Genomic DNA, 22826 nt, shown 5'->3' on the forward strand with positions numbered 1-22826 from the left:
TATCTGACTCCTCAAACTAAAAGGCAGCATGTACCGGAGTTCTGACAAATCTACTTTAATGTCTAATCTGTTCTCAGTTCAAAGCCAGACGGATCGATTTGTAATAGATTCAAGCCTAGATTAATCGGTTGAAAACAACATACAGCACATTTCTCACTCGGGTAGCAGAATGGTCAAAATGGTCATGAGGGATTGAGGACAGTGCCAGACAAAGATGCTAGAGATTGCTCCATGTTGCGGCCCTGAAACTCATTACATTTCACGGTGCTTGGCTCTTTTATTGCTTAGATAAGTTAAAAGCTAAGTACTTTTACTACTTCAAGCAAAACCGACTCTACTTACGCAGGGCCCATGTTAGGGCCCAGCAGTGCTGTCAACAAGACAACAAGGAAGACATCTGACTGTATCGGATGCAGCTCACCTTGGGTCGTTAGCAGACATCAACCTCCTGAGTCTTAAGGACTGCAAATACAGCGCAAAGCAATCAATAGCCATCAACACACTAGAATATTCTAGGGGTGGAATAATTTATAGGCTGTCTCCTGGTGCGTAACGGAGAAGCGGTGGTGATTAACTTCTGTTTAACATCTGGGTGGGGGCTGGGAGGGGGCGTAGCTTTCCACCATCGGCGCTTACAACCGAGCGCAGAACCAAGTATTGATACCCAGACAGCACCTGCAGCATGATCGAAGTGTAGAACCCGGGCTGATTATTATGTTATGAGCAGGGGTCATTGACCTCTCTGCCGCGTGGCATCTGTCAGTCAAGATCCCTGACAGTCTGAAGACCCCCTTGTAAGCTCAGCAAAGTTATATACAAGTAATGAAATGTAAAGTATGCCGAACTAAACAGTTTAGCTTAAGGGCATTTTTATGACCAGTTTGTAGTCAGATGTGCTTTCAAACTCTTTTTTTCAATTGCCTCTGTTGTCGCTTGTGCACTTATGTTTTCCCTTAGTATCCTCTTTTAAGAAAATTGAGAAGTCCAATGTTTCACAAAAAAGAGAAAGAAACATACCGACTCGTTAAGAGAAACAGTATTTCGAATCGCCTGCATGATTCTCTTCTCTCTTTTTGTCATACAGGTGCAGACCTGCCAGGGTACTTGTAGTCCAGGGTACTTGTAAACTACATGACATCAGTGAGGAAGGGGGGCGGGATGGGGGTACTTCGGTGCTGGTGAACTGGGCGGGCGCTGTTGCACGTGTTCTGAATGGGGAAGACGGGCTCGCATCGCATTTCTCACGTCCAATCGATCCCTGCTCGGGAGGAGCGACGGGAGCGCAACTATCACTCCTGCATCACTATACCATCACTTTCATCAGCATCTCTCCGACGACTATAACGCCTCTGTGTGTCAATTGCCTAACGGAGGGTGGTGGGGGGTGGTGAACTTGTGTGGAGTGTTCGCTCAGAACACCAGCCCGGCGTCTCTTTTGGGGGAATTATGCACTTTTGACGACTTTCTCCTCAGTCTGGCTTTGGCATGGAAGATCGGACCACATCGCTATTGCACGAGCCCTGTTCTCTCACCCGGCTCCGGAGAGCGGGCACTCCGGGGTGCCACTAGCCTTCCTCACCCCTGCTTTCCTGGGCTTGTGCGCGGGGTCCGGGACCTGGACAGGAGGCTCAAACGGATTGCCCCGTTTAGTGGAAAACAAAATCAGTGGAGTTGAATCACAAAGTGTCAAAGCGATCGACTATATAGTACCTGGATCTTTTACAATTCACCGTGATCATGTCATCGAGTTTATAGATTTGGGTAAGGTGATTTTTAAAATTCAGATTCAATTTGTACAGATTCCCGTTTCAATTTCCTGTATCTTTTAATTTCGCACTGATAACAGACAAATGAAATGAGGATGGGGTCAGAGGGGGACTTTTTGTTGCTGTGATGTGGAACATTTTCCCATGGGCAGCAGGGAGAGTAGGGTGGTGACTGACTGACTGATTCACTGAATGACTGGCGAGCTGAGAGCAACTTCACTGTTCTTTGCGAACACGTTTTCCTAAGGACCGACTTATTAAAGGAGCAGCAGGATTTGCAACAAAACCTCCCTCATCTCCAAGTGAGTTCGCTCCCTCTCGGCGCGTGAGTGCCATGCGTAAAAATGGAAAGCAGGATGAGCCCCTTCAAACAGCAGTCAGTCCCGTTGACCGTGTGTAGCGCGCGCTGTCGGTGAGCGCGGGCGAGACTGAGGTAAGACTGATGCAGTGTTTCACCACTGCGAGGTTAAATAAGCTATCGGTCGGAGCTCGGCGCTGCTTAGCACCTGCTGAGTGATCTGCGAGGCTGATCCGCTGACCGGGCTCTTTTCACGCGCCTTCTAATCGCTTTGCATGGATCGTGATCGGCTGGGAATAAAGTGGAGAGCGCGCACAGCTCAGACATATGGGGGAAAGAAATGAGGTGCCGCCGGGTTCTCCGAGCATATTGCGCACGGAGGCAGGGAGGTGTGTTGCAGAACCTAATGGGCACACTCCTATTGGGCGCACACGCACAAGCTTAGCAAGCACACACACACACACACACACACACACACACACACACACACACACACACACACACACACACACACACACACACACACTCCTCCTTTTTTGCTCTTCCTCTCTCATGCGCGCAGACACACAAACTAAAAAGGGAAAAATTACTTGGTGCATGTTAATGGGCGCAGTAATGAGACCCAACCCCTATCGTGTTGTAATTGTTAGTCATCCTTGTCTCCATTCCTCACTCCACCATCCCCTCTCTCCCCCTCCTCTCCTCCTCCTTTGCTTATATCTCTCGCTGTCCCTATGCTCGACTCAGCAATTTGTACTGTATAGAGAGAGTGTAATTATTTCCCCATTGTTTTTAGCGCGTGGCTCTGGCACTCCACAGAAAGTGGTGTCATTAGCGTGACAGGGTGGACAGGAGAGGAGAGAGAGAGCGAGAGAGGAGAGAGCCTGCAGGGACCTAATTCTCATTGACAGTCACATTAACACAGGAGCTGCACTCTTAATCCTGTGGAGATTACTCTCTTCAACCTGACCCCCTGTCACCCAGCGCGCGCACACAGACACACACACACACTGTGATACACACCAGTATTTACTGTAGGTTCTTGGTTATGCTGTTTTTCCTTCTTCTCTGTCTTTGTCACCCTTTTCATCACCTCACTACAACCTTCCCTTCCACTACACTTTTCATAGATAGACACACTCTGGAAGTTTTCTTTTTACGCCCCTATCCTTCTCTAGCAGCCCCCAGCGGCGGGGCAGCCAGTAGCCATTCAACTCTACATGTTTCAACAGCCTTCTATCTACTTACCCCAGAGGGCTGTTCAGGATGAGTGTGTGGGAATGGATTTTGCGCATTTGTGATTGTGCATGAAGACACAGTCAAGCAGAGAAGAGACAGACGACAGTAAGGAGAAAAGGGAGAGCATAGTAGGTGAGAGAAATGAGCTGGAGAGACACAAAAAAATATTTCTGAGAGATGAGGTGAGGGAAGGAGATTGTGTGTGTGTGTGTGTGTGTGTGTGTGTGTGTGCGCGTGTGTGTGTGTAATAGGCAGAACTCTCATATTGGTATCTTGTAAATCTGTGTCCTTGTTCATGTGTGAAACTGAGAAAGCATTACACATGTGAGATGATGATGATGATTGTGTGTGTGTGTGTGTGTGTGTGTGCACGTGTGTAATAGGCAAAACTCTCATATTGGTATCTTGTAAATCTGTGTCTTTGTTCATGTGTGAAACTGAGAAAGCATTACACATGTGAGATGAAGTTGATGATTGTGTGTGTGTGTGTGTGTGTGTGAAAGGCGTTCTGGGTTATATGCTTGATGAATAAGTAGGGATCAGGCATGTCGGACTGATGAGGTGACAGCAGCACGAAAGATGACCTCCACACACACACACACATACTCTGGCATTAACAGATTGACTGTGATGAATGGCTACTTCCCAACCGAGAGAGGAAGGAAACGAGGAGAAAAGAGATGAGAGGAAAAGAGAGGAGGGGCTTTCTTTCATGTCACAGCCAGAAAGATGGAGAAAGGCCTCTCCTTTGTAAATGACAGCATGCTTGACTTCTGTGGTAGTTTCTGGCCATATTAAGTCAGATAACATGGATAGATGTCAATGTCATACAGAAGCATTGGTCTGTAACACCTCAACCCATTTTCATGAAATCGGTTTCAGAGAAAATCCACTTGGGGATGGATGTCTGCTCTCAAACAGGTGATCCATGGCTCTAATGGGTATCTGTATATTAAATCAATAAGGTGTGAGTGTGATGTGTATCTGTTTCTTGTCTTGACCACAAAACCCTAACTGAACGGAGGTCATGACCTCCTGTTAAGAAAGGGCTACAGTTCAGATGCTTCTGACAGACTGAACTTATAATCTGATACCTTGTTAACAGTGTGCTCAGAGGAGAGCCACTGTCTTCCAGCATCCATGAATGAATCCTCCACTCATTAGCCAAAACTCACTGTTCATCTCACTCGCTGCAGCTTACTGACTCACACGTAACCGCTCTCTTCCTGTGCACATCTTTAAGTGGGGTTTTGAAAGGAGTGCACTGATGTGAGATGGGAGTAGTTGCATCTATAACATGCACTAGTTAATGCTTGAGTTGTAATCAGTGGTGTATACTGCTATAATTCTCAAGCTTGACTCCAAGAAGCTGTGGTTTATTGCCTGTAGTTAACAGTTCACCTCGGTTTTCAAAGAGACATATTAGTATTTTAAAAGGAGTACTAATTGGTATAGTTGTGTACTTTATTTCAGCAAATGATTAAGAACTTGTGGTACAGAACTATTAAACATAGCTTGAGGTAATTTAGAGTTACCTTCACCTTTTCATAGTTTGATGTCTCCTATGTAAAACACTAATTTTGGACAGTATGTGTCTAATTTACAATTATTTAAAAACACAATTCTAAATAATCTGTGTGAAAATTGTTTGCTTAAATTACAACTGGTCAACATATTTTATACTAATTTTAATCAGCATCCAAGCAAAGGTGTGGGAGATGGGAAGATGATTGCAGCTTTGGGCTTTCCTTTCACAGAGCAGTCATTTTCGAAGAGTATTTACCAGCTGGTCTAGACGGGGGAGGTCTCTTGTTGGAGCTCCACAGCTGTGTGGGTTCTCTGTCTTCCATTCTCCCTGTACATAAGTCAATCAGTGACAGTGAGGCCTTGGTCTCCTGCGGCACCATCACACCATCCAGACTCTCTCTGATTCCATCTCACAGCGCCTGCTTTGACTGGCAGCTCACACTGCCGCATGGCCTCCTCCTGTGGCTGAGGCAGTGAAAGACCCAGCAGCCAAACTGTAGTACACAGACTGAGAGTTAGTAGATGATGGTTATTATATGTTAAACATTAGTTTGGAGCTTTGAAGTAATTAATTTATGTAAAAATTAGTCATTTTCAATTTGGACAGAGTTGTGAGGACACGGTAACCCTTTTACAAAAACTGAAAGTAACACCACTTTACAGGCCTCAAGGTGATTTTCTCCACAGCTCCGACTCACTTTGACCATGACAAATCTCCCTAAGTGATAGTAATGATTGTAATTGAACAGGCACAGTTCCTTCCCACAGTGTGCTATCTATCACCTTGGATGCAATCTGCTGCTTCTACTTGTGTGTGTGTGTGTGTGTGTGTCTGCAAGAGACAGTCCCCATTCCTCCCCCCCGGCAGCTGGCAGATGTGTTGGTAACCGTGAGCGACAGTGTGAGTGTAGGAGTATTAGTGTGTCTGCAGGATTATGAAAAGCTCCCAGCATGCTCTGCAGTACGGGTCCACTGTGAAGCTGCATAAGGGAGCAGTGGGGTTGTAGCTGGGCCTGGGGCGGTCATCACAGCAGCCCTCAAATAACACTGCTCCGCATGAGGGGAGAAGAAGGTTTAACCCTGTGGGAAACAGAGGGGCGGGGAGGGGGGGAGTGGAATGATGGGACAGGAAAGGAAAAGACAAAAGAACCCAGAGGAGCAAGAGAGGAAGCCATGGCCAAACAGGTGATAGCTGAGCAACAGTGAAGAGTCTGGGTAGTCAGGACTGATGAGAAACCTGTCAGAGGAGTGAGTGAGTGTGTGTAAATGTGTACAGTAGTGTATGTGCGCACAGTGAATGTGTGTGGGCTGGAGGTGATGCCTTTGTAATGAAACCAGAAGGCAGCCAGCGATTGAGGGCTCCTACCAGCGCCCGACTGATGTCAGTCACCAGTGGACACCATCATCTCTTAGGGATGGCTGCTCTAATGAGGATGTATGACTATTGTTTATATGTGTGTGTGTGTGTATCTAGTAACATTTACTGAATTTGCATTCAAATTTAGCTGCCAAAAACTGAATGATGTGTCAACATTGGCACGTTTTTGCATTCATCATAAAATTCTGTTCATTCAGCAAATTATGTGCGCTCACCTGATAACAATAAGCAGCCTGCCGCAATGAAAGTCATTAAATTTGGGTTCATGTCGTGATTATGTGTAAAGTTAGGCTCCAGTGTGTGTGTGTTTGTGGGTGTGGGTGGAGGGGAGGATATGCATTTACCAGCATGAGTTCATCTGTATGAAAATGTTTTCGTGTCAGCATATCCAGCGTGCGTGATCCTTCTGTGGAATTGTTTTGTAAGAGTGTGTATGCCAGCTTGTGTGTGAGACGGTTAGAGGCCCTGCCTGTCTTGGGAGTGCAGAGTGATATGGTGTCATGCTCTGGAGACCCACAGACAAATTAATTCACTTATTGACACTGCTGACATGTCTCAGTGACTTTGTAAAATGAACAATTGATCAGGCTTCCTCTCTCTCCTCGCTCTCTGTCTTTGTCGGTAACTTGCTCTCCCACACCTTATTGTCCCGGCATCTCTTCCTCCCTCGTTCCCTCTTTCTCTGCCATTGCCCACTCTCTCGGACTCTCTCATTCGTAGGTTCCCTCCTTTCTTTTGCTCTTTTTCACTTCTCTTGTATCAAGCTCTCTCTATCTTTTGGCTAGCCAATTGACAGGCGGAGCACGTACAATAATTAATATAATTATGTGCAAGCTGGTCATTAGCAGCAGAAGGGACTGATATAATCAGGGTATCTTTTTGTCTGCATATATGAGTTTCTGTGAGTATATGGATGTGCAATGATTAAAAAAAAATGTGGGAGCACTAGAGGCTGGAGAATGGCTTCTAAATCTGCGTGTCCATTTATTTAAAGCTGTTGTGTAAAATCATTATGAGACCCAGACTTGTCCATAGCATTTCTCTGGGCCAAAGGAGAAACTACAGTGAGCCTAAACTCAGTGAAATCAAAGCAGTTTTCCCATCCAGATTGTTTATTTTCCATCATTGAGCACAAAGCCCAGTGAATGTCTGCTACTGACGAGAGTCTCATTATGAGGGCCTTCTTTTGTCTGGCTCCCGTCCGTCATTTGATACCAGCAGCCAGATTGTAAAGGTCCAGTCAGGGATGGCATTATGCTGCCACACACACACACACACACACACACACACACACACACACACACACACACACACACACACACACACACACACTGTGTCTGTGTATGTTTCTTTTTGTTATTCTTTGTACAGAAAGGAGCAAGGATCAGTGACTTATTGCGTAGCAACTATATGTTTTATTACTCAACTGGGTTGAGCTGTCTCCCTCTTATGCTGCTCAGGTTCACCTGTTCTCTCCTCTGTACATGTCCTTGTCTTGATCCTCGACTTCTTGAGCTTGAGAAGAAAAAAATGTGATGGTATGAAATAAAAGAAGAAAATAAGATAAATTTGATTTCCCATTAACAGAAGATTCCTCCTCTTGTTACAAACATATAGATAATGAAGATAATAAAGGCGGGAATGATGTTAAGAATAATACTCAGTTCTACTAGAAAGTCTGGTTTTAGTACTATGTCGTTCCTAGCAAACAGTAAAGGCAGGATGTGAAAAGCAACTTTTACATTTGCATTTGTGCATGGTAGTGTGAATAAAAGTTGTAAGTGTGAGCATGTACTGGTGTGCAATGAGCTGATATGAAGTCATTCTAGCCGGAAACATTGCAGTAGACCACACGCAAAGGAAGGTAGATCTGTAGCGAAGACTGTAGCGAGCTGACTGACTGAGCAGAAAAGTACATAAAGATTGTGCTTAACTATTCGAAATCACAGGGTTTCCTCTCTTTTTATCTCAAAGTGAACTGCAGCCAGCAAGAATAAAAGACAAGTAACAACGGGAGAACGGCATCAATATTGCAGATATCTAGTTTGTCGCCAGCAGAAAGGGGAAGAAAACGTGCCAAAAATGTGTGTGGGTGTGTACAGTCGTCCAAAACTGTCTCCCTTTTTTCCATCTTTCCATCCATCTTCCAGTGCAGAGGGACACTGACTTTTAATGGCCTTTTATTGCTTTATTAGAGTGTGCCGGATTTATGGCCCGGGCCTTGCCTCAGCGGCTCTGAGGAGGGCGGCTCTAATGTCGGTGCATGCTCCCTGTCTGTGTTTTAAACGACAAACTCTTACAGAGGAAACCATGGACTGGGCTACCACTGCAGACTAGTTCTGTTAGAAAGCTATTGTTTATTAACCTGTTAGTGTCTCTAAGTAGCAGAAGAAGTAGCAGCCAACATCCGGCTCCCTTCCTTCCACACTTTAGTGGTAGAGGTTGGTAAAAGACTTTAATGAGATTTGCTAGCAGTATGTGACAGGTATACACAGCCAAACCAGACTATGAAAAACGCCACCCTGTTGCAAAGTATGTAAGAAGAGCGATCTTTGCGATTGTAGTATGGCTCTTGTTTGTATATCGGCTGGGGAGGTTTGCCTTCGTCTGGTTCAAAACCTAAAACATGCACCGCAATCATTTCAAAATTTTATCTTTGGAAACGGGGAAAGAAAAAGAGAGGACTGCTGAGAAAAAGAATGTGGACCAGACATGGTAGAGAGAGAATGAGATACGAGATAAAGAGCAACCTTGGAAAACACCAAAGACACAAAAATAGATTCAACAGTCTGTTGCATGTGCACACTCACACTTACCAAGCACCACAACCACACATTTATTTTGTGGTCACCGGATCCTGAGATGATGGCTTGTGCAACAAGGTAGGATTTGGACTTAAGTGCAGGCTGATCAATTGAGCTGTAATGGTACCGAAGTGCCAAGGCCATTCTCTGAACTCTGCAGTCAATAGCAGAGCCAGGTAATGGTCCTGAATTCTGACTTTTACACACAACTCTCTTTTCTTTTTCTTTCCACCTGCTCATTTCACCCAACAGAGGATCCTCCACCTATTTGCTTTTTGGTTTATTGATGGAAACAATACCGTGGGGGAGGTGTGGCAGGAACCAATGGAAAGCAGTAAACTGGTGCAGTGTTATCATGGCTTCTAACACTATAAGAATCACATTATAAAGTATTATATTTACATAGGCTCTGGGCCTTCTCAGGGACACAGTATAGTTTTTGTTACACAGAGATGTTGTCACATAAAATACACAAAATAACTTAAATTCACTTATTTTCAATTTAAACATATGTAATGTGTCACAACCTGTGAATGCATATAAAAGGAGAATTGAGTTTTTTTATGTCTATCAGTTTCTATATACTTCTGCCTCAGTCTATTTTTCATACAAACAGTGCACGCACACACACACACACACACACACACACACACACACACACACACAAACACACACATGCACACACACACAAATTGTCACACACAAGCATGTCTGGTGATGTGTTCATTTACAAGGCGAAGAATTAAGAAAATGGTGGTGAGATATGATTAGAACTCGCATTTAGGGAATTTGTTCATAGCAGACCGAGAGCAGTGGGAGAGGAGGAAGCCGAGATGCTCATCAGCACACTGATAAAGAGTTATTAAGATGAAGATAAAGAGAGACGGAAACACACACAAATGTATGGAGGCTTGGCTACTGCGGAGAGCAAGAGCCGGAGAAGGAATAAATAAGGACCGGAAAAATTGTGGGCTGAACATTAGGGGATAAAAATGTTCTGGCTTCCAAACACATACTGGTGTGGTGTGTTAATTTAAGTTGTTGTGTGTCTCTGTGTGTGAGAATGTGCCTTTGTGTGGGGGCACACACCCACTCTGTCTGCCCAGCGACCCAGAGGAAATGACTGGAGCAGAGCGCTGTAATGATTTAGAGTCGGAGGCAGACAAATATATAGAAGCAGTACATTACACACCCTAACTGAATGTTAATACTGTGCATATCGGCAGAAATCTGAAACGCTTCACATAAGATTCTATTGGGCTTTGTGCTTTCGTCTCTTCCATTTTCAATATCTTTCTGCCTTAGGGAGACACACTTTGTTTTACACTGATACGCTTTTTGTATGCTTTGTCTGAGTCTGGGCACAGAAATCTACATACTGAGATACTGGTGTGATGCCTGTGTGATCTTCAATCCCACTGCTTTTTAGTTTACACACATACTTGGAAGTAAATCATGTCCATGCTGACATTTTGGTTCTTGTACCTGGAATTCCAAATAGACACAATATTTATTTAGTATAGAAAAGTATTTATGTCAGAATAACATTTTTTTTAAATTATAGAATTTTAGGACACAGCACTGCCTTTAAGTAATTCATAGAGGCAATAGGCAAAACAAATAAATAACAAATAAAATTACAGATTTGCTGAATATTATATTATTTGCACATGTGAGAAACACAAGAGTGGTGCTCACTTCTTACAGGATGAAAGTGTTCATCAGAAAAGTAGAATATGATGATTTGTTAGAGATGGGCCTTTTACAGAACTACACATCTACTGTATGTATAAATGTTTGCCTCATATAAAACATGGCAGCAGTAGCCGTGGTCATTAAAAGGAGTTTATCGTAATGTGAGAATAAATATGTTCATTTATTTTTTATGTTAATCATATTGACTTTTATTACAATAAACCCAAGTCGTCACCAAATAATCACTAACGTCATCACTGGGAGGATCGTGAACGTCTATAAGAAATATCAATGCAACGGGGGCTTTAATTTTGAGTAATCTTGACCCAGATTAAAGTAGTGGATGAATCAACCTAATGACCCACATCATGCATGTGTCTAGCCAAGCAAAATCAATCATATTTTGATGAAGAGACCATCTAAAGTAATTCTTTCACAGATCTATTTCTCAGTCTTGTTTTTGACATCTAATCTGATAAACATCCGTTTAGGAAATGCACCTAATTCCAATGAGCGATAAAAGATAAACCAGAGACACAGACAAGGAACAAATGCTGTTACATAGTAAACAGGTGACAGGTGACAGGTTATCAAGTGCTGATGTAGTTTCTAATCTTCACAGGAGTTCAGTTCAATCCAATGGAAATCTCTGGCAGTGTTCTAATAAATGTTACAATCTCTGAGTGCCGAAAAGGAGCATGTCAGTAACATTCCCCCCAAGCAGAAAGTGTCCCATTTTGTTCCTTCTGATCAGTAGCATACATGCATGTACGTATTTACTTTCTGCACTAGGATTTTGCAGGTGAGTTCTATGTTTTTGTATGTCGGAGGGTGCTGGCAGATGATGCTGTTTGGATGCAGGGCACACAGATATATATTGTGGTCGAGGTGGGACTGTCTCACTGCATGTCAATGAGCACCCGTGCCACTCCTGTGTGATTACTGCAAGAAATGCCACAAATCAGCCATTCAGCCCTCAGAGACACACACACAGAAAGAGGAAAAGGTGATATGGAAGGAGCAATAAGAGCAATACTTGATGTTGATAATCTAACGTGTGTGTGCACTTTTCACACACGTGTGCATGTTTTGGACTGTGTCCACTCTGAAGCCGAATCCAATGACAGCGTGAGCCCAACATACACCTCTGCTTTCTTCAACCCCCCAGAGACACCAGTGTCTTTTTGAAAACCTGTATTTGTTAAAAAAAAAATTCAGAGACTGTGTGATTGTGGGTATTTGCACAGATATGTTTTGTCACCGATTTATTACTGTGTTATAACACCGCAATCTGCGTGTGATACCCAGTAGAGGTGACAGTATCACCTTGACTGATGGGATGTTTTATTCCTGACATCCCAATGAAACTGAGTGGCATCTGGAGCGACACATGCAGACACACACATGAACTATTGTGCTCTTTTAATGAGTGTATCAGAGAACAAAGCTGATAAAAATGCGTTCCATGGCCTAGCCTTTAAAAAGAGAATAAGAAATGGGCTACTGTGCTGCCATGCAGCATGCCTAATCACTCCACACACACACACACACACACACACACACACACATACACACACACACACACACACACACACACACACACACACACACACACACACACACACACACACAACTTATGCACATATATACTGTACAGGTTGTGGAAAAACAAACACACAAATTTGAATATAATATACAAAATATGAATACTGTACATGCTATTACTCTGCTCGCGTTGGGACTGATCGATTCTGAATTTGAACTCCTCTCACAATTATACACATCCGCTCCTATATGCAGTGTGCGTCTGTGAACGTTTTATGGGACATTACCAATAATATGTTTAAATTCCTAGGTGTTGATGCCCTCTCTGCTCCTAAGAGCTTTGCTTTTTTATTTTTCATAAGCTTTCTTTCATTTTCAGCCCTCTCATTATCTCACCATCTCTTTGCTCCTCTTTAGGATCCCATTTTTGTATTTCCGAACTCTACCTCTACCTGAACTTATTTTGCAAGAATCTTCATCTTTGTTAAGCGTCACAAACAGGGCCTATTAATTCTGTGTCATTTTTATTGCCTTCGTTGTCAGCTATGTAAAAATATGTGGTCCTTTTATGTTCTGTATCTCTTCATCTTTCACTGGTTATTGTCTGTTGCTGTTGGGTTGTTTCCCACTAGGGGGCAGTGGCACTATACTGATGGCTCAGTGGAGGTATCATTCTCGTATGGAACTGACACCTTCCCAGGAAGTTTCTGAGCGTATCAGTGGACTGAGCTGCATATCAATGAGTCGTGATGAATAATCAATGTTCAAGAAGGGAAGAACATTTTGTTATTAATGTGAATCTGTTGTCTTTCATTTGGATTGTGAAGTTAGTCTCTCTGCAAAGAGAAGTGTGTTGACACACTCTCATGGCAGGATGGTAATTTACTCTGTGTGTGAGTGTGTAGAAGTGCACATGCATCAGAAGCTGTCACTCAGCTGTAATTAGGGAGAGTCTCTCCTGCTGTCCTCCAACACTGGTTAAATTTACCTTGCAAACACTGTGTAAATGTACTGTGTGTGTTTGTGTGGTTGTGTGTGTGTGTTTGTGTGTGTGTACCATGGATCTGTGTTTTTGGATTGTTTGATCATCTGATGTATCGCCGGTGCTTTAGCTATAACGCTTTTCTGAAGGTTTTCCTTATGTAAGGTAAATTTGGAATTAATTTAAAATTGCACTGTGTTGTGTACACTGATTTGCTGGGTCCATCTGTGTGTGAATGTTAATGAGTATTTGTCTGTGTGTGTGGTGGGTGGGAGACAGACAGAGAGAGGGCGAGCTGTTTGTGATGTCTAGAGTGGGGATCACATTCAGCCTGGGGGTAGGTGAACCTATTGTAAACAATGGATCTGACAGAATCTAGGCCTTCACATCTTTACCTCTGTGTGTGTATATGCGTGAGTTTGTGCATGTGTGTAGAAGTTCATACAAGGCCACTGGAGGCCATGGAGGATCCCCTGGGCAGACAGGCCTCTGTGACCAAGTGTCTTTGTACCTCCTCTCTCCAGGGGTTTCTTCTGTTTTACGTGAGCGAGAGGAGAAGCAGGAGAAGGAGGAAGAAGAAGAGGACGAGACAGAGAGCTGAGGTGTGGGTGGATGCAGCCATGGCCTGTACGTCCCTTCCATAGAGGAGACACTCAGTGGAAGTGAGATCAAACCAGACAAAAACAAGCAACAGGTGAGATAAGGTCCTACACAGCTCCACAAAAGAAACAAAAAGAAAAAGAAAAGAACTGTAACTAAAATTCTTTCAATCAATAATTACATTTTTATTCTATCTACCCCACTGAGAATGAAAGAAATGATTAGATGCAGTCGTAAACCACATAGTTTTGGGTGGAGCTTGTTTCATTTGTGTTTAACCTGTCAATAATACACTTAACTTTTTTATTATTGTCGTCTGTTAGAACAAAATTGAGAGTTAAGAGTTAATCCTAAAGTAATACTAATAGGAAGTTATACAGCTGCTCTAACCACAATGTGTGCGCTGGAAATTTGGAAAGAAAAAGAAAATTTTCCTCGGGTCTATTCTGTTCTGACACTTGTCTCTTTTCCTTTGACCCTTGCTGGTCTACCTCTTACATTGTTTCTGCTTGTTCGAAAAGCAATATTTTTTATTTGCTGCACTGTTGTGTCACTGTTGGGTGTTTTTGGGAGGTTTGTAACCTCTTCTCTTGCCCTCTTCTTCTGCCTACCACCCCTTTGCTCCCTCTTTGTCTCTCTCTCTCTTCTGTTTCTCTCTCAGGATGAAATTGTGGGGGAGGTCAGCTTGGCCTTTGCAGGTGGCCTTCCTCGTTGCCTTGGTGATGCTCTGCGTTGACCCGGTGTGTGCTGGCAATCGTAACCATCGGGGAACGACAGGTACACCGGGTCAAGCACTGAATGCCCGTTCCAAAACCACAAGAGCTTAATTTCACTGTCACTACAGCAGCACAACACATGTTCTCTGAGCACCTCGCTGACTGAGCCATCCCCACTGTGGAGGAGGGGGCTGAGTGGGGACAATTTGCTTCGTCCCTCAATGTGACAGAGTGTAATCTAGACAAGCCCTCGTTTTGGGCAGGGATGCAAACACGCCCCATTTTGAATGTTCAAGCCTGAACAGATAAAAATGGCACTTAAGCTGTCAGCAGCTGTCAACACAAATAGATCAGTGTGAGTGTGATCTGATCTATGCAGATTGGATGCAGACATCCAGCAGTTCAGGGCTGATACTGTTGTTCTCAAGCTGCCTGATTCTTAGTGATTTTGCTTTAACAAAAGTCTCATGGAAAATACACTATGTAGGCTCATGACTTCTAATCCTCAGGCTCATAATTGGCAATGGCCACTTTAATATGCATGGCTCAGCAGTCGCCTCTTAAACCCAAACACCACTTCTCTCATTTCTTAAGAAATTCATGAAAAGGAGAAAACCACAGTCAGTGTTGACTTCATCCAAACCCACAAACTAAACCTATTCTCTGCCTTTAATTTCCATAAGTCAGGGAGACAGGCATCCCCCTCAACCAAAAAACGACCAACAGAGTCTTATTAATATTTATAAGTCGGACCATAGGGACAGCTGTGCTGAGTCACAGCATCTTGCGCTTGGTCCTGTTGGTGACAACCTCCCCGGTCACCTCTTCCTTGTACTTAATTATAACTATTTCCCTAATTATCTCTTGGTTTCTTTGCTCTCACTGCTTGTGTTTTGCAAGGTGACCTTTATGTGCCACAGAAATGCTACCAGCACTCAGTCTGTACAATGTATGATGGTATTAGTTTTCTTTTTGACGTAGAGGAGGCAGCCTGCTTACGGCAGGGACACTGCTAATTGCAGGCCCTGTGTATTGTGAAGGTCAGCATGGGTACCCGCCCCCTTCGTACTTCACTCTTGCTGTGAAACAAGATGACTCGCTCTCAAACTGACTAGGGCTTTTTATTAGAGCGTTTGCTCTAATTGGTAGAGGTTTAGGCCTCATAGGCTGTGAATACAAGCACACACACACACACACACATATACAGAAACAGTAGTTTGAGGCTGAAAAATAATTGGCTCTATTTTATGACTGCTCAAAACGTTTTTTGTGTTTTATATGTAAGTGCTGGTTTGTTGGCAAGCCAGCGAGGCATTGCTTTGATCCATGTTGCTGCTAATGTACCATTTGCTACCACATGGTGGCTCTAGAGGTCAAAAAATGCTCAACAACAGGCACCGCATCTTATACTTGATCCTTCATTTTAGCATTCAGTCAGTACCATTCTCAGAGGCAATCTTTAGTCTTTGCAAATCTATAAAAGGAATTTACGCAGTGAACAGCAACTAACCGTGCAGACTTGACATGATTGACAGCTGTCACTTTAAATAAATGTGCTTTATTTTTATTTTCTAGAAGCGCCCTCATGAGAATAACAAATGTAGAATGAGCCACCAAATGTTTTCCTCACTTACAGATATGGTGTCTTAATAATGTCAGCACAACCACCTGGCAGGTGTTGCATAAAATGTCTGAAACCAGTTTATGTCAATTTATATAGCTTTTTATTGGGCCTACAGATGGCAAGTACATACGTACATACAGCATATTGGCAGTTTATTAGATACACCAAGGAAAAAGTGGTTTAATGGTCCTGCAGAATATCCTCCTTTCATGGCCATAATGTTCTCAATTGATTTGTGATATACTTTCTCTTATTTTGTCCAGCCTGTTTACAGCAATGAGGTTGGGCTATACGTCACAGAAACCCCTCACTGTGTTCAAGAGCAGCTGAACTACAGCCTCCAAAACTGTATTATTATCACCCTCATAGAGGAGGATTTATTGAAGGAGTGTTGCGTTGGATTACATTAGTTTTTTCCTTGTTACACCTAATGAACTGCTAATGTGCCACAAAGTATGTATTTTTCACTACCTAGCTCTGAGGTCACAAAACAAGGCAGATAGTGCTACAATGAACAAAACGTTGTCTTTGGAAAATACAATACAAATATATTAACTACATGTAGGAAATACAAAGGAATGTCAAGAAGTGGATGTGTAAATATGTAGTATTACACTACAAGTAAACCAAGCTGATTAAAGGACCTGACAAAGGCATATAACATCATTTACTTAGCCCAAGTAGGTAAGAGCTTTTCCAGAGCCTTTCCAGGTTGATATCTTTAAACATTAAACATTCAACACAAAAATTATTGGCCAATGTTTTCATTTTCACAGTCAGCCCTCTCACTAGTAGAACAAAGCTGTGTAGAAAATTACAAAAATCTATTATGGAACATGCTGCCACAAATACATTACACACCCATTAGAACTTTTATGGTTGTTCGTTAGGTCTTTATTGAAATAACAAATACAAGGCACAATTCAAAAATGTATCACACAATAAATTTCAACCCAGGAGCTGAAAACGTAGTGCAATACAAATAATTATATACTCAATCTGTTTTTGCTGTTTTTGTTGAAACATCAGACTTACAGCTCATGCTTGCATGGACTCCAAACATGTTTTGGTTTTATTTTATTAAAAATGCACTGATATTATCATATGACACTCATATTGGATACACAAAATGAAATTATCTGAGACTAAAAGGTCTGTTACTAGGTTGCAGAACTGATGCCAAAAGTGGATATGGCAACTTTCTGCTGCACTTTCTTCGTTAACTCATGATTCCTTAAAGCATCCTCGCAAAGCCTCAGTACGGAGGTTTTACCAGGAATTCAGCTGTACCAACAACCGGTTATAAAAATTAGCATAAAGTCGGTTGAGGCCTGATGTGGTGGACAAGTTAAACACTGGTAATGTCTGGAGAATCGATGAGCTTTGTTGAACTAGCCTGAGGAGGAGATGAAGAAAGGCCAACAAATTGTCTAAAAGCTTACATTTCAAATGCAGAAAGAAAGAAAAACAGGCAATAATTTAGGAACAGACTTCGCTGTTCCACCTTGTTCCACACAACTAGCCATTGTAAACTTGCTCTCTTGAGACACTGCAGTGTGTGGTGTCGTGCAGTATGTCCTCTTAAAGCTGACTTTGCTGCCTCCGACAGATTCTCTAGATATCTTTTTGTAGCAATGGACGTGCCCATCAGGTATTGACAGGGGAAAGGTACAGCTTTTTGATGAATTGCACAGTGCTTCTGCTCGCCTGTGTCTGTCAGAGTACATCAATCGCCTGGCTAAGCCATAAGTTCAAGGTAGTGGCTGCCCAGGCACTCCCCACCAGCCTCCCTCTCTTTTGCCTGCCACAGCAATAGAAGCATTTAGCCATGCTTGAGAAGTCTTTTCATCTCAGCGTGTGCTAGGTTCTATTGCATTAAGATGGCCATAACCAAATGGTTTAAAGCCAACATTGAGACATTAGATACACTGTTATTGTGTGTCTATAGCTGGGGGCTGGCTGCTAACACATACATGAATTTTGAGCAGATGAGGAGCAGTAGTGCTCTGAGCAGAGATGGGCTCACATGTCTGCTCCACAGACCACTTTCCTAAAGTCTGTGACTAGTCTTTGTTTTATAGTAGTATTTCGATCTGGACTTGTTGGTTGTGTATGGTTTTGATCCAGAGTCACCGTAGATATTGACCTGACTCTGCTTTTTATTTCTGAAACAATTGCTGTCTGAAAATTGGCCTTCTACAAAAAAATTATAAGATTTCTCTATTAGCAGTTTTTTGGTATAGTTGTAGTGAAACATTGCTCAATGGTTTGTTCTGGTTCATTTTTGCTGTAATGCACTGCAGACTGCTAATAACATAATATCATGATAGACAAGCTGACCAACACGAGCTGAGTTTATTTCTTCACATTAAATAGATTTTGACTGTAAACTCTACATGACTCCCTGACTTATGCCTATTCATATAATACCTTGCATGCTCAAATATATAAATTGTAGGTTCCCTTTATAAATATGGTTTAGTGCCTTGAATCTGGGCTACTCCTACAGTACTTGATCTATATACGTAAATTATTGTGGATACTGACTTATCCACCTACTTTATGTATTTTTTAGAAATTATTTTTTGACCTATGCCAGAGCATTATCCCAAGTGCAGCACGATTTAACTTTTTTATTTTTATTATAAAAAATGACTGTTTACAAATCACATTGAAAGTGATAGTTGGGATTGCGATTAACATCAAGCTTAAATAGGATCTCAGGGTAAAAAAATGTGTTTAATAATTTTAATTATTGTTTAGGTTTAGGTTATTTAATACTAACTAACAATTACCACAAAGCGAAGACACAAAGGTGAAATGGGAAGTATAAATACAAGATTGTAGTTATGTGAGTACATGAAAAGCAGAATGCAAGTCTGTGCTGGAGAAGATATATGACAAATAAACTGACTGTTCTGAGAAGCAATAAGTAAATTCAAGAGCTTATTTGTGGGTTTTATTACAGTTGATGAATTAATAAAACAACAGGTTTTAAGCAAGTTCACTTGATATTTAAGAAATACTTGAATGTACTCTGGGGAGTCTTCTTCTTATGTGACAGAGCTGAGTCCAATTAAACAAAGTGCTGATGAATTTGAAGTCGGGTGAAGGTCAGAGTCTTTGGATAGCAAGGGTTAGAAGGGTGGAAGGCTTCCTTGTGAGATGGATTTTGAGGATCTTCTTGACTCTTGACTCACACTTTGTCTCTGAGGTAGGAGACTTATAGTTTAACACCCAGAAATCTAGACACTTGATGAAGAAGAGAATTTGGGGGAAGTCGATGTCCAGGGACAAAAATGTATCTAATCTTTTGGCTAAACATGTTTTTCTTATAACAAGTATATGGTTTTATTATTGCATATAAGGAATTTTTTGATATGAACAAGCAGAACCACACGGAATATGATGTTTATTTATACATTATCAGAGTATTATGTGGATGAGTTGAATGAAAGTGGAATTAAATGTTTTAAGACAAACTGTTGAAAACATCTAAGAGTCCGTGGTCTCTCAGTTCTTTTCTTTCTCTGTCTTTTTCTCAGAACTATTTGCTCTGTGTGAGTGTGTGTGTGCGTGCGTGCGTGCGTGTGCATGTGTGTGGCTTCTGGTCTGTGTCATTAAGACATGAGAGGGGTTTGTTGGTGATCATTTCTAGCTTGTCTAGGTTGTCTGCAACCCGCAGCGAGGCCAATCCAGGCTGTTCATTCCTGGGCTGTGCTTAAGGTCAAAAGTGTTCGGCTCCTGGTGGAAGTGAACATAATGTTTGCAGGTTTCTCTGAGTCTGAAGCCTCGGTTTGATTTCTGATGAGCTGTGGTCTGCATTCTTTGGTTTAAAATGAAGTGCTCGTTTGGTTGACTGCTCTGAAACTTGAGGCGACCATTCCATTGCACAGCATAGAAGAAAAGGTCAGCATGCCATTGATGGAAAATGCTATTGTAACTAAGGCTTACTACTGCTAACCATGATTTGTTCTTTGCTCACATTTCTGTGACACCTCACCACTGAACTGAAGACAGATTTTCACTGTGATTTATTTATTTTATTTTGGCTTTGCTCTTTGCTCAGAAGATAAGGAAATCCATATTTTGAGATTTGATGATATGTATAACTGAAAATAACCTTTTGCACTCACACTGATGTGGCAACTGGACCAAAAAACAGGTTGAACGTTGAAAAGAAAATTATTTAACAAATATTGTATTTGCAGGAAATTATTTACTAAATCTTTTTAGGCCAGCATGAACCATGTTGGGGTAAATTCCTTCACCAATGTTTCAGGCTAATGGAGCTGGTGCTGTAACAGTTCAGAAATATTTTGTTTACTATCAAAAAAAACCTCCATCTGAAACAGTGAGGTGGTTCTGAGTGTTCTTTTGAACTTAAGGACTCCCTAAACTGCAGCATTTCTAAAGACAACCCAGTGAAAGGCCCCTTAAGCTGTCCTCTTAACAGAAATCACTTTCAGAAAACAATGTAGACTCTCCCTAGACCCGTCTGAATTTTACCTTATATGTGTTATAAAGTACTTCACCCAGATTTGAATCAATGTAAAAACCTGGGCACACTCAGTAAAATCAAATGAACGTGAGGTAGTGTTACCTTCCACTGCTCTAGCTCTGTATTTAAAAATACACGTCTGATGGAGGCAATAAAGAGAGAAGCCCTGTGAACCTTCTGACCCCATTATGCCAGCAGGAAGCCAGTCGCTCCTTGTTCTCTCTGTTGTCTGTGACGCCACTTCTCCTCCTCTGGTATGACTTGCTGTCTTTCTCTCCCTTTCTCATTAACAAGCTGCTAATGTCTGAGATGAGATTGACCAGTCACCACTCCATACTGACAGTGGAATTCATTTTCAGTGAAGTAATTATAATGACAAAGGCAATTTGATTGCGTTTGAACTGAGCTTCTTTTAACCCTTCCATGTTTAAATGGTGATTATTACTCTTTTAATTACAGCTTATTAAGAGTCCTTTTCCCATTGAGTCCAGTTCTATTTCTTTCTATTCCTGATTTCTCTCAATAGATACAGGCTGGATGTTTTCGTGTGCATGAGTGTGTGCACGCGTGTGGGGGTAATTCAGCAGCTGCTCCAGCCTCAGGAGAGCCCGAGACAGAGGAGTGAGGGAAATGAAAGTGGAGGGATGATAGCGGAGGGGCGCCCTCAGAGAGCCAGGGATCATTGATGGGGCTCTCTGGAGAAGAGAACAAACAAACTTTAAATCAGAAAGGATGAGAGAGGCCATGGCCTGCAGAAATGGAACCCTTTACAGAGTGTGTGTGTGTGCGTGTGTGTGTGTGCGCACGCGCGCGTGTGCACATTTGTATCCTCCTGCAAAGCTCATTCAGCTGAGCATGAAAAGTTTTGGAGTCTGGGTAAAGTCACGTACATAAATGAAATCTGGGCTTATGGTACAGTATAACCAAGGTTTTCTCAGGGCTGTAAAGAGGCTTATAGGTAGCAATGTCGCCAGCAGGGTTTGCTGTGCTCAGGAAATGGTGCCAGAGACTCTCAGGAGTGCACAACAAGCGTTGAGAGTGAAGATAAGGCAGCTGGAATCCATTCAGAAGCCATAAGCAAAGATTAGATTTACTAAACATTTTGCCCAACATTTATGGTCGGCGCCTGTTCCTTGAGTTGGCCACAAAATCCCTTCCTCTTCAGAGATTCATGTGTTTAATGCACTAAGTTATAGGTAACATAAGCATAGAGGCTGTGCAGTACACTAAGCTTTGACATGCAGATTAAGCCCATTCACACACTATTCTCACAGCCTCCTCATGTACTGTACATGTGGCCAATGTAGTGATATTAAAATAGCATCTGCTCCTATGTTCTTTATAAAGGGACATTTATCTTTTAGCACGTGGAGACTGCTGGTCACTTCAACAAAACACGCTGCTCGTAAGCCGAGCGAGCATCATCAAGGGACACGTTTACAACTTTTTGATTCAGCTGAAACAGATTAGAACAATAACATTGTTTTCAGCAACATCACACACATAAACGGACATATTATGCCACTGGGTTCAAATTTTGGATTTTGGTTCAAATTTTATTTTAAGTATCGTTCGCCCTTCTGTTCCGTTACTGTCAGGAAAATGTTATCATTAACCAGACCAAGGTCCCCAGGGAAGTGTGGAGATAATCAAGGCAGATTAGACGCTGTTTGTGTTTTGGAGGTGTCAGGTGAAAAGCAATTATCCTCATATAAATAATTCCTCTCAGGAACACACGCACGCACACACACATACACAGACACAGACACACAACTGTGGCTGATTCTAAACCATTATGCCTTAAATGCATTCTATTAGTGAATTGCTCCATCACGTGACTCTCTTGCAAGTTGTGTATGCTTGTTCTTTGTTTGGATCAAGCAATTTACTTTATTTGAAAGACGTGTGAATAAGTTATTTTTTTCAGCACATCCTGCTTTCATATATATTTTTTTAATTCTGCACACAATGACAACAGCAGTGCTGCTTCTGTGACGAAGTTAATGAGGGCACTCAGCTGAGAATAAAAGCAAAGTATCACTAAAGAGTGTTTACTTATGAATCAAAGGGTATGAGACTGGAATAAATTGAGGAGTTTATACTGAAGTAAATAATTCAGGGCGATTTGTTTAATCCTCAGAGAAGCTGTTA

General features: G+C 42.2%; 1 protein-coding gene across 1 annotated transcript in view; it reads left to right on the plus strand.

The window, feature by feature from the left end:
• Positions 1-1239: 1239 nt before the first annotated feature.
• The window catches only part of tafa4b (TAFA chemokine like family member 4b), a 35188-nt gene continuing 13601 nt past the window's right edge, over positions 1240-22826 (plus strand). The window contains exons 1-3 of the mRNA XM_067506135.1: positions 1240-1761; positions 13759-13928; positions 14496-14611. Of these exons, the coding sequence (XP_067362236.1) occupies positions 14497-14611 (115 nt within the window). The 5' untranslated portion in view covers positions 1240-1761; positions 13759-13928; position 14496. The remainder of the gene's footprint in view (positions 1762-13758; positions 13929-14495; positions 14612-22826) is intronic.

The sequence above is a fragment of the Channa argus genome, chromosome 5 (assembly GCF_033026475.1).
Source record: "Channa argus isolate prfri chromosome 5, Channa argus male v1.0, whole genome shotgun sequence".
Taxonomy (NCBI): domain Eukaryota; kingdom Metazoa; phylum Chordata; class Actinopteri; order Anabantiformes; family Channidae; genus Channa; species Channa argus.